Here is a 14721-nt window from a genome sequence, read left to right on the forward strand (position 1 = left end):
GTTGGCTATGAGCTAATCCACGTAGGAATGGAGCCCTAATCATCCAGCACTGGCATTTCCTCCTACCCGTTCACGCTTCAAAGCAGGCTTCTCTCTTATTTTCACACACACATGTGCTCGCCCCCCCCCCCCCCCCCCCGTTCATTTTGAAACTGTGTTGCTTGTGGGTGCCAGAGAAGATGCTGGAGGTGGTGGGTTTGTTTTAGACAGGAGCATTTTAAAAATCCTCCTGCATTTTCATCCCAAGCCAGGAGGCGCATCTCAAGACTGCAAGTCCTGCTGCTCGCTTGGGATGAGCTGACAGAGATCTCCAGCAGCAACTGTAGGTGGAGGAGGGCATTTCAGGACTAGTGTCAGCTGGGGTGACTCCAACAATTTCAGTGAAGGCAAATGCTTATGCTTTCCTTCATCCATAGGCTGCTAGCAGCTCATCTAGCTCTAGCCTTGGCTTTAATGGAGCAGACCTTGAGCCAACTGTACTTGCTCTCCCTTCTGAAAATGCAGCCTTCTCCTCCAGCTGGGCACAAAGAAAAGAGCAAGAGGGGCAGCTTAGCTCATTCCACAGCATTTTGATGACCTTTGGGAATATACCTGGTAATAAATAAGCAATTTAATGTGATACCGCATGTGGTACCTCTCTGTTTTGCCTGCATGCCCCAGACAGGGCTTGGGACACATTTCCTGACAGACTCAGCTTAATTATCAAAATATTTAAACCTCAGGAAGAGGGGCATGTGTAAATGCTGTGATAGCCGCTTCTGATCAACGGAGTCTCACCCTGGGCAATCTTAATTCTAAGATCTTCAACGTTCCTTCTCTCTGTTCCAAGTCCAACTCACACTCTGTTTAGATCCTGATGTTGTGCTGATCTGCTTTTTGGGAAGATAATGGGCAATTTGGTGGTCTAAAGGCCTGATAAAGGTATGTCAAGTCAGTTATCAAATGGACATGGTTCTGGCTTCTCTAGAATGGCACAGCATTGCATTGTATTCGCGCTATAATTCAGCAGGGAGTAGCTGTGGCAGAGAAATGTGCATTAGCTGTGCACGTGGCTAGTTTTGGCAGAGGATCACTTTCTAGTGACAGCCAAGGAACCTCCACTAAAGAAACTTTTGAAAAAGCACAGATTTTTTTGGTTGAAGAATTTTTTTGGTTTATAAATGGTATCACACACAGAGATTTCTTCCAGCATATGTGTGATCAGCTAGAATATAGAAATGAGTGAGAAATATCATCGCTTCTAATACAGCAAGTTTAACTAAATTGAAACAATCCTTGTAGGAGGGTTAGGTGGAAGTGTGTACGTAGATGAACTTCACGGTATCTCCTACAGATCTTACAGGAAATAAAATAATCTTCCTGAGCCTCTGTTTTCCTGCCAGGTGGTAAATAATGCTGCGACGTTTGTCTGGGTTGGGTAGTTGCAGCAATAGAGGTTGGTGCAGACTTCAGCTAACCAAAACTAATCTCCAAGTTGGAGACATCTCTTCCATGCTCTGTGATATAAATTTCAGGGCTGTTTCAAACAAGTAAGATTAAAACTTGCAGCACAAGAGCAGGTAAAATGCGTGAACCAGCTTGACAGTTGAATCACAAACTGGCTTTTTCTGTGGCAAATTCCTTTAGCTTTTTTTCTACCCCACCCCATCCCTTACTTTGGAGCTGGTTGTGTTCCCACCTGACACAGGGTGGAGATTGGGGATGCACAAAACTGGTGGAGAATGTGGATGAAATGCTGATATGTTTGTTTGGGATTTTTAAAGAATTTTATAATTTTAAAAAATTGCTGGCAAACTGCAACTTGGTAACATGTCTCAGTCTTAACTTTTTTTCCCTTTTGTGGCTCTTCTGATTCTGTCTGTAGATACTCTTGGAGTACGAGATCTTATTCCCATTGCTACAGGTGGCTCCACAATAGATCTGAGATCACAAGCACAGTGGTATGTTTAAGATGCCTGGTTTTGAAAGTGCTTCTGCAATGAAAAATCTTCAACCCATGCCTAATCCTTTTAAATAGTCTTACTTCAAAGTTACTTATCTTATTTTAATTGATACTTTCTCCATCCTTCTTTGGGCTGTGGCCATCTCAGTGGATGTGCTCCGCAAAGACTTTGTCTGCATGCTGGTTGGCTTTTGAGGTTAACCAAGCACATGGTACATGTCCTCTCTGGCCATTTAGCTGGAGAAAAAGGGTGGCTTTTCATTTATTGCTTTCTTTTAAAATTAGATGTTAGTATAATGAGGTTAATACTACTTTGTGCCATTCTGTAAGACGTGGCTACATCGGCATTAGCAAGTAGGGTGGCCCTGGAGATGTTTGTGGAAGGAGGTAGTTGGTGCCAAGATTCTGACATCCGTGGCCCAAGCATTTGGGAGGTGGTGGTGGCGTAGTCACTTAGGACTAGCTCTAATTGGGTCTTGTGGACCAAGTGTCCGTTGGTAGTGCTTGGTGGGGTTCATCTGCAGGGTGATACTAAGTAATGTGTGAGCTGAGTGTGTTTAAGCGTAGTGCAAGTAGTTGGTAACTAGTGAGCATGTCCTCTTATCTCAGTGTGAAGAGGGAGAAGCTGAAAGGCGGGGAAGGGGTTTTTTTCTAGAAGAAATGCCAAAATTGTTCGTGCTGACGTTCTTCTAAAATCTCATGGAGCCAAAAATATGGATGTTTTTTCAAGCATCTTCAAACTTTCTAGTGGTTCTGCCCGAGTTCCTGTAGGTGAAGTGGCACTGTTTTCCCCACCTACTTGTGGCTGTGCTTGAGTGATCAGGATGACTGATTTTAAGTGTTTATTTTTGGCAGTAGAGGCTTGAAGCTGTTGCACGCTGCAGATTTCACCTTGCTTTGAAGCATATGGGAGCTTGCAAAGTAGGGGCCTGTAAAGCTCTTCTGATGAGGGGCTGTTGGAGGGAGGTTGTACAGAACCTGGGCTAAATCCAGTATATTGTGCATGTAGGTCAGATTCGTGTAGGCTCAGGTTTTGGTTCAGTTTGTGCTGAATAGCTTCAGTGGTGCTGGGAAGATGTTCCCTGTCCTTCTGAAAGCCCACCCAGACTTGTGTTTGAACTCACTGAATTATGTCGAGCCTTAAGGAATTTAGCTGGGTTTTCACAAAATCAGCCAGGCAAATATTCCTGGCAAGTACACCATCAAGGACAGACCAAATATAGCTTTTGGAGAGCTTGACACAAGCTACGCTACTTGCATGTAAATGGGGACACACATACACACAGAAAAAAAGCCCAAATACGTTCTGAAAAGTTTTTCTTGGCTTGTTTATCAAATCAGTGTCTAGTGCATGAATACTGTCATAGCCTGCTGAAAGGGTTAGCACTCGCTTCCTCCTAGGGAATTTTGGTGGGATGGGGTGAACGCGTGAGTGGGTTTTGGTTTGGGTGTTTTGTGTAATCCAGATGTTCCGTGGGATCTGAGACTTCTTGGTTGGAAAGGGTTGGTTTAGCGGTGCAGTGGTGGTTGGCGTCAGGGAGGTTCATCGTGGAGAGGTGTTGTAGCCTTGCTGCTGCATTTAGTTCTGGAGAAGGCCAGCGTTGGCTGATGTAGATGCTGTGACTGGCATCCTGCTACCAAAGGCAGGGTGTTTTGTGGGAAAAACCTCATTCCAGCCTTAGTGCTTTCCCTCCAGCAGCTCAGCTCTGCATATAGATGCAGTTCTGGGCGTGAGGTGAAGAGATTGTAGTCTCCAAACTCCTGGCAGAGCAGTTTGGCCATGTGGTTTTGAATGTACTTGGTGATTGCACTGTAGAAGTCCCTTTTACCACCTCCTGGTCCTTTTTGCCCCGTTTATCTGGAACACCAAGCCCCTCATGGGACTTACACACCTGCTTGGTAGAAGTTGGCTAACAAACAAGCTGAGCTGAAAAAAATGTTTTAACCATAACCCCAGTCAAGAATTGGGAACTTCTAGCAGAAAACATAAATTCCAGTGCAGCAAAAATTACATAATTCTGACCCTTTTTATTGCTTTCTCTTTCTTTTGGCACTTTTTATAAGATGGAGCATAAAAGGATGAGCTGTACCACAGGACTGGTATCCAGGGTGATGCATGATGGAAAATAGTCAATACACAGTTAAGCAAATGGCTTCAGCTCTTAAGATGGAAAGGAAGGGCAAAGAATAGCAATGTTTCTTGTATCACTAAAAGAGTTTATATTGGTTGCATTGTTTTGCATAATTGAAAAGCCATGAGACAGTTCACTAGAGAAAAGGGCATTTTCAAGAGAGATAAATGTTGTGCTCAGGGTCTAGAAGGAATTTATAGTAGTAGAGTTGCTCGTACACTTTTTCAATTTTCCTTCCTACTTGCTCATTCTGGGAAGAGAGGGTTCATTTGAATATTTTCCATAAAGAATTTATTTCAGTGTTTTGTTCCAGACTGGATGCTATTTGAAATGGAAACATGTGTGGACTGTTTTAATGCCTGCAGATTAAAACCAACAAGGACCACGTGGAAATGGTCCTGTTTTCTTGCAACACTGTTCTCTTTATGGATGTCCTTGTGGTTTAGGATTTTACTCATGCTATTGGAGCAGGTCACTGAACAGATGTTTTAGGGATTTGGGGGGGGGGGGGGGATGCATGTGTGTGTAGTGTTATTTGAAACATTCATGAAAACTGAATGTTGGTGCAAATCTTTCATCCAATGCTGGTGTAGTCTCTCCTCTTGTCATACTATTTGCAAAAATATTTGCATATGTGGTGGTGGGAATAAATGTTGCAGATGGGTGGTTTAGCTCTGCAGGATCTGAGTGCCCTGGGGGAAGGAGTAAGGGTTTATATGTCTGTGTTGTAGTTATTTGAGCTGAACCCATGGGAGAGTAAGATGCCAATTTGCCCCTCTCGCATGTGAATGGAAAAGTAAAAAAAAAACACCCCAAGCCACCAAACCTTCAACCAAACAAAAACAGCAGTTCTGTATCCAGAAACGCTCCCTTGTTCCACATGCTTTGAGAGCTGGAGAAATGCTGTCCCAGCCCTACGTAAGATGGGTCTATGTAAGCAGCCCCTCTGCCCAGAGCTGGGAATAAGGGTTGCATCTCCCACCTGCCCCAGGGAAGCAAGGATCTGAAATCTGCCCTTGGAAATGTCTAGTTACTCCATCCACTCTCAACAACTTCTAGGTGAGATGTGGGGCAGCACTGGCCCTCAGATGGGATAGTATTGATGTTGGCTTCTTTTTCCATTCTCAGTGGGAGTGCCTCTGGTTCCTCATCCTCACCTCGTCCTTCTTCCTGACTTTGGTCTGGTTTTACTTCTGGTGGGAAGTTCGCAACGACTACAATGAAATCAACTGGTGAGTAGAGTTTCCCCATTGCAGAGGGGCAGACCCTTCAGTTTGGCTGCCATCATGTACCTCTGGGCTGGATGTGTTTGGGTCCTTCAGATGGAATTGTTAATGACAGTAAAGGGAGAGTGAGCTGGGAAGTGAGGGTGAAGGAGGGCTGCTTCTGCCTGTCTTCACTAATAAATGTTGTATGTCCTCACGTGTCTATTGCGTGGCTGTAATGGAGTGTGGGGTAGGTGTGCTCCCCCGTGAATGGCATGCAAAAACAAAGATGGTGCTGGAATCATGTAGAAGCTTTTCGGTTGGTTTTTGTTTGTTTGTTTCTATGGTTGGCTGATTTTAGAAGTGGCTGAGCAATTTGACTGCAACTTTCCAGAAAATATAAATGACAGGAATTCAGCCTGAAGCAGACATGGGTGTGGAAAATTTTGCAAAGTTGGAAGGAGCCGACAACAAGCTTTCCAGTGGGATGTGCTGGGGAGTTTTGGGTGTTGCCAGCTAACCCCAGTGCTGGAAATGATTCTTTCTTTTACTACCTCAGCAGCATCTTGAACATTTTGACAGTACCTTGGGCTCTCTTCTAACGAAACTGCATTGACATCATCTTCTTGTCAAAGATAATATGTAAACTGGATTTTAAAATACAGTGGATAGTTGGTCCCTTAAATAAATCACCTGCTTTAGATGCTGAAGTTGCGTGAGGGAGAGTGTTTACTAATGTAATGATGTGAGCTGTCTCCTCCCAGGAGTGTGTTTTTTCCTCTTTGCTCAGACCCGTGCTTTAAGAACTGAAACCATCACCATTGCTCTTGATTATTTATAATACTAGCATGGGAAGAATGCCTTTTTTTAAAGGATATTTAAAATTCCTCTTTTTTTGGTTTGTGTTTTTTTTTATACCTTCAGTAAAAAAACATGAACTCTCCTAATCCCTCCAGTGCAAAACAAAATCTGTTTTAGCTTGAAGTTGAGAATGGGCTTTAAAAAAAAAAGAAAATCATGCAGAGATGAAGCAAAGCCCTGGGAATGCTGTGAATGAGCATTGTGGCTGTAGTGCTGAAAAGTTTTGGATTCCCAAATATTTTTGCAGGAATGAGGTGAGATGTGCAGGTCTGCTCTGGATCCAACAGGTATTGGGCTTTAAAATGCTCATGCATGCTACCTGCAGACCAAAGCCCCTTTCCTCTGCTATGCAACCCCGTGTGCACAGGGTGCTATAAGCAATTCTGGATTGACAGCGCTGGAAAAGCAAGCCTTCTCGTGCACAAGAGCCGTGGAAGAGGCTCTTTGGATGCGAAATAGCAGGGCTACATCTGTTCAAGCATTGCCATTCAGTGCTGAAAATGGGTCAGTGCTTTGTATGTGCTGTAACCCCAGTTAGATCCCTGCTCTATGCTATGACGCCAGAGGTCGAGGAGAACAGCAGGGTTTCTGAAAAACAGCCTGAAATGCTTCAGAAAGACTGGGAGGAAGGATGATAACATGGGGCAGGGTTTTAATCATGGCCGTGCTGATTCCAAACAGAGAGGAAATTTCCAGTGGGTCCATTCAGGCTGATCCTGGCCCTCTTCCCTCCCAGCACAGATGTGTGGGCTCCATTAAACCAGAAGAGGTTTCAGCCAGACAGGGTGTAATGGAGATGAAAGCATAATTTTGGTCCCAACAGTGCTGTGAGCCTGTTCTGATAAGGTGTAGTGGGGTCCTGGCTCTTAGAAACCCCGTCTTTGATGTTCCTCAATGGCTATTACTTCTGGGTCATTTTTGTGGATAAAATTTCTTTGCTACTTGTTTCTGTGCCTGCCTTTCTGCTCCACTGACTTAATTGCCAGCCATGACCTCTGTCGGACTAGAAGGAGGACTCAGGGGGGGCATATTCCATCTCTGCACAGGACTTAGCACACCAAGATATTGGCAGGGGCTCCCTGGAGGAACTGGGACAAAGAATTGCTGTCATGTTGGTATGATGCACTGCTGAGCTTGTTCCTGCCCTCCAGAGCTCATCCTTGTAAGCTTTCCTTTCTCGTGCCATGTGCAGGCAACTACACTGAAGTTCTTCAACCTGTCCCACCATGGCAGGGGAAGGAAGGTTGGAGGCATCTGTCAGACCAGCCCCTTAAAGGAGGACTATTGCCAGCAGTAGATCAAGTTGACTGAAGTCTTGAAACTGTAGGACTTGTGCCAGCACTGCACCGCCCTCTGTGAGGAGAAGATTTCCCAACCCAAACCTCCAAGGGCCATTTCCCCTGTGACAGTGTCTGTCACTCCTGAAAAGTTTGATTTCAACATTTTCATAACTGTCTGTTAGACAGCATAGTTGGCAATCAGGTCATCTTACAGCCTCTTCTCTGTAAGACTGAACTAGTCCAACTTCTTCAGGCTTTCCTAGCAAACTGTGTTCCCCGGGTGCCTCATCGTCTTGGTTTGGTAGTTCTCCATTGGACCCTTTCCACATCCTCCTTGAACTAGGAGGCCCAAACCAGGGAGGGCACTGTGGGGGTGGTGCCCCCTCACCAGTGCTCAGCAGAAGGGATAGCAACTTCCCTTGGTCTGCTGGTGACACTTCTCTTAAAGCCACCCAGTGTGTGGTTGGACTTAATCACAGGTGGAGGCACCCTGTTGGCTCATTCAACCTCACATCTTCTATTTCCCCAGGTCCTGCTCGGCGGAGTTATTAGCATGCTAATGTAAAGCTTCATTATTCTAGTTGAAACTGCAGTGTGCTGCAATACCTCTCTTCTGTGTCCTTTAGATTGAAATGGTACTTGAAACCTGGATTCATTAAGATGTTCTTTGTTTCGTAACCCAGATGTGCAGAGCATTGCTAAGTGCGGCTGAGCAGCTGCTAGCAGAGACCAACAGATGAGCATAGCAAATGCTGCCTGAGTTCAGGCAGTGGTTTTGGGGTCCAGCAGCGAATGCATCTAGCTGTGTAAAAACAAACTGACTTAATTAGATTGTGGCAGTGGTAGGGTTTACCTACCTGAAGGTGGGGGGTTGGCCTTTAAACTTGTAAAGACTTAGGGGACTACTCTGGGATTGCAGTGGGCTTCAGAAAGACAAGGCAGAATTATAGCTCGGCATGTGTTGCTGCAGGCTTTTAACCTTTTTCAGTGAGGCTGACTATGCAATGAGGTCCTTGTCAGTGAAAGGGCTTTGTGCCTTTTAAATTTAAGTAAATGCTTTCTTTAGTTTACTGCTTCAGGCATTTCACTTTTTGGTGTCTATACTTAATGGCATTATACTTCAGATCTCCGGTGTGTGAGGTTATGTGCTACAACAGAAAGCTCAACATCAGTTAATGAAGGATGTGGGAGATGCTGTAATTTGTGAACCTGGCTGTGTTCCCTCTTGGAGCAGGGCTATAAATGCAAGTCTGTGTAGCAAATTTTTTTGTTCCTTAGTTCTGGAGAAGGCTTATCTGGTTCATAACTACCATGGAAACAGCTTTTTAAAACAGCCATTTGCACATCAGGTGAAGACCTGACTCTGAGGGCCATTTGAAGGGACATCAGAGCAAAAAATTGATTGTATTAAAGATGAGCTAAGGAAGCTCTTGGTGGTGGTATTGAGCAAGGACTTCAGAGAAGCCCTCTTCTCTTTCTTCCCTCTTCTCTACTAACAGCATGTCTGAATCCCTCTGGATCCCTTTTATGTCTCTTTGAATCCCAAAGCAGAACCTGGACATGGGTCATGTATGTTTGAGCTCAAGGATTTGCTCTCCGGATCTTCTGTGGGAGTTCTATTCCTGCACAGAATAGATGAGGCAGTTGCCAGACCAGAGTTTGTGGCTTAGGAACGATGCTGGATTTGAGTGGTGGGAGGGAGGTTGAATCTTTGACCTGCTTGCATGCAGCATTTCAGTCTGTTGTAACCACAAAAAAGCAACAAAAACCTCAGGTGCTCACCTTGGCCAGTCCGTTGAATGAGCTGGTGGGTAGGGCAGAAGAAGGCTAGTGGGACCGTTTGACCTGAGACCCACATTGTCAGCTGTTGGAGAAGCCCAAGGTCTACTGTGTTATGGAATCCCTTCATATCGTGAGGTCTGTCTCAACTGAGCCTTCTGGAATATCTGCTCAGGTGTGTCCTGAACCTGGTTGCTCCTCCTCAGCAGGACTTAGGCCTGAGATAGGCAGGTCAGGGTGGGCTTCGTGTGGTCCTTGCATTGAGAGAGAGAACACAGCAGCCCGGCGCTGCTCCAAAGCTTGTGTTTCTGCTGGGTGTGTGTGAGCAGTACTGCTGCGTCATCCACCCTGAAACCTTCTTGTCCTTGCTGTACCAGGGGATTTACATGGAGAGAAAGTTAACCCCAATCCAAGTCAATTTAGTGATGTTTTTTTCTAAGAATCCAGTGGAAAAAGTTTTAATCCAGGTCAGGCTTGAACTCTCCACAGCAACATTAATTTTTCTCCCCTGTCCTTAGTACTAATTAGTTCTATATTGTATTTATTAGTCTACAGGCACATGGGACAGGATTGGATCTATCATTTAGGCAAACATCACCACAAGTGGGGATACTTTTATCTTGTTTCTAGGGTGTGTTTTTTTTAAAAAACCTCAAGCACTGATCCTGTATGGTTTTGTTGGTTGTTTGTTTTTTTCTCTCCAGTGTCACATTGTTGCTGTTTGACATAATTGTCCAGTTCCTCTCTACAGAGTTAATTTCCCATGGGGGATCAAAGCACAAACGTTTTGAGTTTTTATTTCAGAGTGACTTGTGCTTTTTGCTGCCTGTGTCTCATCTGTACAGTAGGAACAGAAAGACAGACCCATTTTCTAAAAAGTTTTGTCTGATCCCAGTGAAGTTGTTACAGTGCTGAATCTCTTCGTAATCTGTACTTCACGCTTGTCTTTCAGGTTTTTATATAACCGAATGGGATATTGGAGTGACTGGTCCATTCCAATACTTGTAACAACTGCTGCTGGCTTTACGTACATTACAGTGTTATTGGTGAGTAGAATAAAATGCCATTTTCTAGAGGTTTGTGTGTTTGTTTTTAAAAGGGCATGAACTTCTCAGTCCACCTATGGCTTGAACAATTTTTTTTCTGGAAGTGATTTCTCTCTCTTTCCTTCCCCTGTGCCTTAAGTTGCCTAAAATAAATAGAAAGTGAAAAATTGCATGGTCTTTGACCTCAGATGATGAAGAGCAAAGACAGAGACTTTGATACCAGTGATGCAGTTGGCCTGAGGAGGAATACAGCTCTTGTTTTGCATAGTTTCCACTTTGGTGTGTCTGCCAGTCGCAAGTGCAAGTTGTTTCCCCCCACCCTGGGGTGCTGGGACCTTCAAGGTGATGTCCATTCCCGTAGCATGCTGGTCCCTGGCCCCATGTAGGCACTGCTTCCTGCAGTCCCAGAAGCTGTGTATCCATGGACCAAAGTCTCAGCTCCCTGCCTCTCAGAGGTCAGTGTCTTTCCCTTCATATCCTTGGCTTTGGAGAAGATCTGTTTGTACAACTGAAATAGGTGGTGTCTGCTGGACCATCTTCCTGCCAGCCCTGTTTTCTGTCCTGGCCTCTTTGGTTATCTTTTTGGATGACGATGATGTTCCTGCGTGTTCAAACACTTAAAGGTTGTGTTGTGCCTATGTCTGACATTTGATTTCTTCCTCCCAGATACTAGCACTATGTCACATAGCTGTGGGACAGCAGATGAATCTGCACTGGCTTCACAAGGTAAATAGCTCTTCTCATCTTGGAAGGGAGCAAGATCTCAATAAAACGGGAGTCTAAGAAGCAGGCGGTGTATGTGGCACACACTTTCATGGGCGTTTTGGGAGGAGCATAAATTGTAGATATCTGTGGTGCATGTGTCCTCGGCTCAGAGGACTGAGCAAATTGCACAGCAGGGGCAGCCAAAGCACGGGGACTAAGACCTTGGTGAAATGCTTTGGGGTCCCTGCTGACAGGGGGTCTAGTGCTGGAGACTGAGAAACACCAGGCCATTAGAGAAACCCGACTTCAGTCTCTGCTCAGCACGGTACTCCATTGTGAACCTCTCTGGTGCTCCTTTCTGTGCTGAACCCAGCCCTGGAAGAGGGGCTGAGCAGATATGAAGTTGTTCTGCACATGCTTGGAGGAACTGATGGGAAAAGCCTTGGGAGGAAGATGTAGGTGTTAAAACTGGGAGTGTGCAAAGTGCAGGTTGTGGTTTGCTGGAACCCAAGGAGGTCCTGATTTATACATAAAGCAGTTTGGAAAACATTGCAGTGAAATATAAGTGGAGATGCAGATCTGACGTTTAGAGCAGAGAAGGGGAGAGGAAGGATATGCAGCAAGCTGCCGGAGAAGACAGTGCCAAAGAAAACTGCTTGGCAGGATTCAACTGTAACTGGCAATCTGCTAATAGGTAATTAAGGGACCAGTCCTGAATGTGCTGATACACATCTCCTCCTGAAACTGCAGTTGTACTGCATGTGACAGGGTCTTGAAAGATCAGAGCCTGAACAGATGTACCACCCCCTAGGACAGGGAAAGCACAGACCACCTCACCTTCTCCTTGGGGGCTTTTTTTTTTTTTTTTTTCCCCTAGAAATGCATAAATTATGCTTCCTTGGAGGAGGGGATGCAATGCAAAGAGGGGGCAGGGACCATCTGACTACTGCTGGAAGACAGTTGATTCTTGAGTCTAACATATGTTTCTTCATCAGGGGAAATGGTATTTTTCAGACATGCTCCAGGTGGCTAGTGGGTTTGGATGAGTAAGTCCAGAAGAGGAATGTGTTGGTGGAAATCAGTTAATTCTTGCTTAGAGAAACTTACCCTTCCTTCCCTTCTTTCAAAAAAGTCCACCTTTCATCACAGCTCAGACGTGTTGCTCTGTCTCGCTTTTTCCTTCCCTGCACCTCCCTCAGCTTTCTAAGGAGGCTGACATAAGAGACTGGAATAAGTTAATATTCTTCTCTGCAACTGTGCTGATTTACCTTCAAATATAGATTAAAGCACATGGGAAGGGCTGGTATGTGCAAACTGCACGATTCCTTCCAATTTTCTCCTGTAATCCTGCAAAAAAGTTGAGGATTGTAAGCCAAGTTGGAGATGCATGGAGGGAGGGTAAGAAGCAATAGATTGGAGCTGATGGGCGGAAGAAGTAACGGAATGGAGATACAGTTGTGTCCTGACACCTCTGTGCCACACAGGGCAGCAACATCAAGGGGAATTAGGGTTGCACTTGAAGAAATGTAGTTGATAAAGTCTTCTGTTGATGCTGAATTTGGAGTTCAGCTTTGGTGGATATAAAGTGGATGAAAAGTAGATTCAGAGTTGTGTGCTGGTGTTACACTCTGGCAGGCGGCCCAGAGGTCTGGCCGCAGGGTCGGGGAGCAGAATGCCTACTGCATGCAGAGCCCCACCGCAAAGCGCAGTTGTCCACATGCATTGCTTTGTGTTGTATTAGTTCAGAGTCCTTAATCAGGAAACCTCTTGCAATAGTGTGGATTGCCCCTATAGGTCACTGAGGGGTGCCTTTTAAATAGGCAAACGGACCCTGTCCTGCCGTGGATGTGCAGAAATGGGTTGGTTAGATTTAGGAAGTGGTTTGAATGCAGCCTCTTGGCGCCAGGATTCTCATCAGCCTGTGACAGCTGGATCTCTTGGCCCCTTCTGCTGCCCCACGTGCTTTGTTCATGTTCCCCAGAAGGTGGAGGCTCAGAGCAAGCCACTGCTGTCCTGTGGAAACCTCTTATGCTCTTGGCAGGTCCATCTGTGGGCATCTAGGAGAGGAACAGCAGGTGCGAACAGAAGCTAAACTAGAAAGAGAAATCCTGTTCTTATGTACAAAAGTAATTTCTGTAAATGCTGGGAATGTGTGGGTTTTTTATTTGTTTGTCTAAGGTATTAGGTAAATCTGAAATTGGGTCTAGAGATGTCGCGTGCATCCTAGATCAACTCATTGCGAAGTTGGCCTTTTCTGCCCCAAGACTCCCACACAGATTTCAGACCTAGATGGTACATGAGACTGAGGCGTAGAGCATCCTCCTCCTCCTTTGAATCTGGCAGGCATATGGAACAGCAAAGACTGATATACTGATATACTGGATTTTAGGTCTTTACAGCTGGAGTTATTTCTAGTAGTCTTTGATGGTTTGAACTTTCTACCTTCAAAATGGAGGTGACGTTTTCTTTTTGACTGCCTCACTCAGGCTTCTGAGTGCTTCCATGTGGAGGGAAAGGGAGGCTAGGGGGGAGGTGGCTGATGAACTGGGTCTTGGTCTGTCATCTCAGTTCAGCCACCATCTCATCCAGAGCCTCTTCTCAAGCTGCATTGTCGTTAGAACTGTTCTGTCAACGTGGCTTGGATGCTGACTGCACAGCTGCTGCCATTTCAGACCCAGGCGAATTGTAATTGAACCATCTCAGGATGATCGCTTAGTGATAAGGATGCACAGCCCTGCTTGCACACGTTCACCCTTTATTGAAGTGCAATGTTCGTTGTTTGTTGGGTGTATTCCAGGCTTATGTCTGAACAGAGGTGTTGGACAGTCAAGTTGAACAAAGCCTGCCAGACATCCCACGTCATGGGCTGTTGCAGCAGGGCCAGGAGAGTCTGGGATCACCTCCTGAAGTTGCATGGCAGAACCCAATCTCTATGGCAGCTGGTATTGATCCAGTGTGTTGGCAGAGAATATGACCTGATCTTTCCATATCATTGTCCGCTGTGTGAAGAAAGTGAGAGATATCCTCCATGAGATGTGCCCTCCTGGGACTGTTCAGGCCAGTGTTATATCTCCAGTGGTGGAAAAGGGGAGGTTGTGCTGGGACAGTACATGAGCCCAGCCTCTTTCCTTGTGGGCCCTAAGGGTAGTTGGCTTAGGCCTTTTATTACATACAAAAGTTTTCTTTTTCTCTTTCCCAACCTGTAAAACTGACACCATGATAGGATCCAGTATGTAAGTACTCTCATATTTGTTGCAGATTGGCCTGATTACGACTTTAATAACTACCGTGGTGACCATGTCATCGATAGCACAGCTTTGGGACGACGAATGGGAGATGGTATTTATTTCACTGCAAGTAAGTTGTCTGCAAGGATGCTTTTCTGGGTGAGGAAAAGGGCCAGTGCAGCTACATGTTGGATTTTGTGACTTTCTGCTGTATAAAACCCTGTCCTGATGTTTGTCACTCCAAATACTGAAATTCTGGCAACAAGAAACTTTACAGCAGAACTCTCACAGAGTCCTCAAGGCTACTGTATTGCTTTGTCTCCATCTCCTGGGCTTTTTCCTTTAAACTCAAAGCAGGGCTTGGCTGCAGAGTTCGATGTGGAAGATACTGAGGCTGGGTGTGACTCATAGTTGTTGGAGGGAGAGGGCAATTCCTCTTCTTGGTTTGGCTAGCGATGCTCTGGACGTTGGTGTCCAGGCCTGGAGCATCATGCTTTTCCAAGTCCCTATGGGAGGAGTACTCTGGGTTTGTTTTTATATTACA

General features: G+C 45.4%; 1 protein-coding gene across 6 annotated transcripts in view; it reads left to right on the plus strand.

Annotated features, from left to right (window-relative positions):
- The window catches only part of GDPD5 (glycerophosphodiester phosphodiesterase domain containing 5), a 210348-nt gene that overhangs the window by 156038 nt on the left and 39589 nt on the right, over positions 1 to 14721 (plus strand). For 5 of the 6 annotated variants that reach the window (XM_055702237.1, XM_055702238.1, XM_055702235.1 and 2 more), the window contains 4 exons: positions 5203 to 5306; positions 10152 to 10245; positions 10912 to 10971; positions 14209 to 14307. In XM_055702237.1, coding sequence (XP_055558212.1) covers positions 5203 to 5306; positions 10152 to 10245; positions 10912 to 10971; positions 14209 to 14307 — 357 coding nt within the window. The remainder of the gene's footprint in view (positions 1 to 5202; positions 5307 to 10151; positions 10246 to 10911; positions 10972 to 14208; positions 14308 to 14721) is intronic. The other variant, XM_055702240.1, reaches the window with a different exon arrangement.

The sequence above is a fragment of the Falco cherrug genome, chromosome 2 (assembly GCF_023634085.1).
Source record: "Falco cherrug isolate bFalChe1 chromosome 2, bFalChe1.pri, whole genome shotgun sequence".
Classification (NCBI taxonomy): domain Eukaryota; kingdom Metazoa; phylum Chordata; class Aves; order Falconiformes; family Falconidae; genus Falco; species Falco cherrug.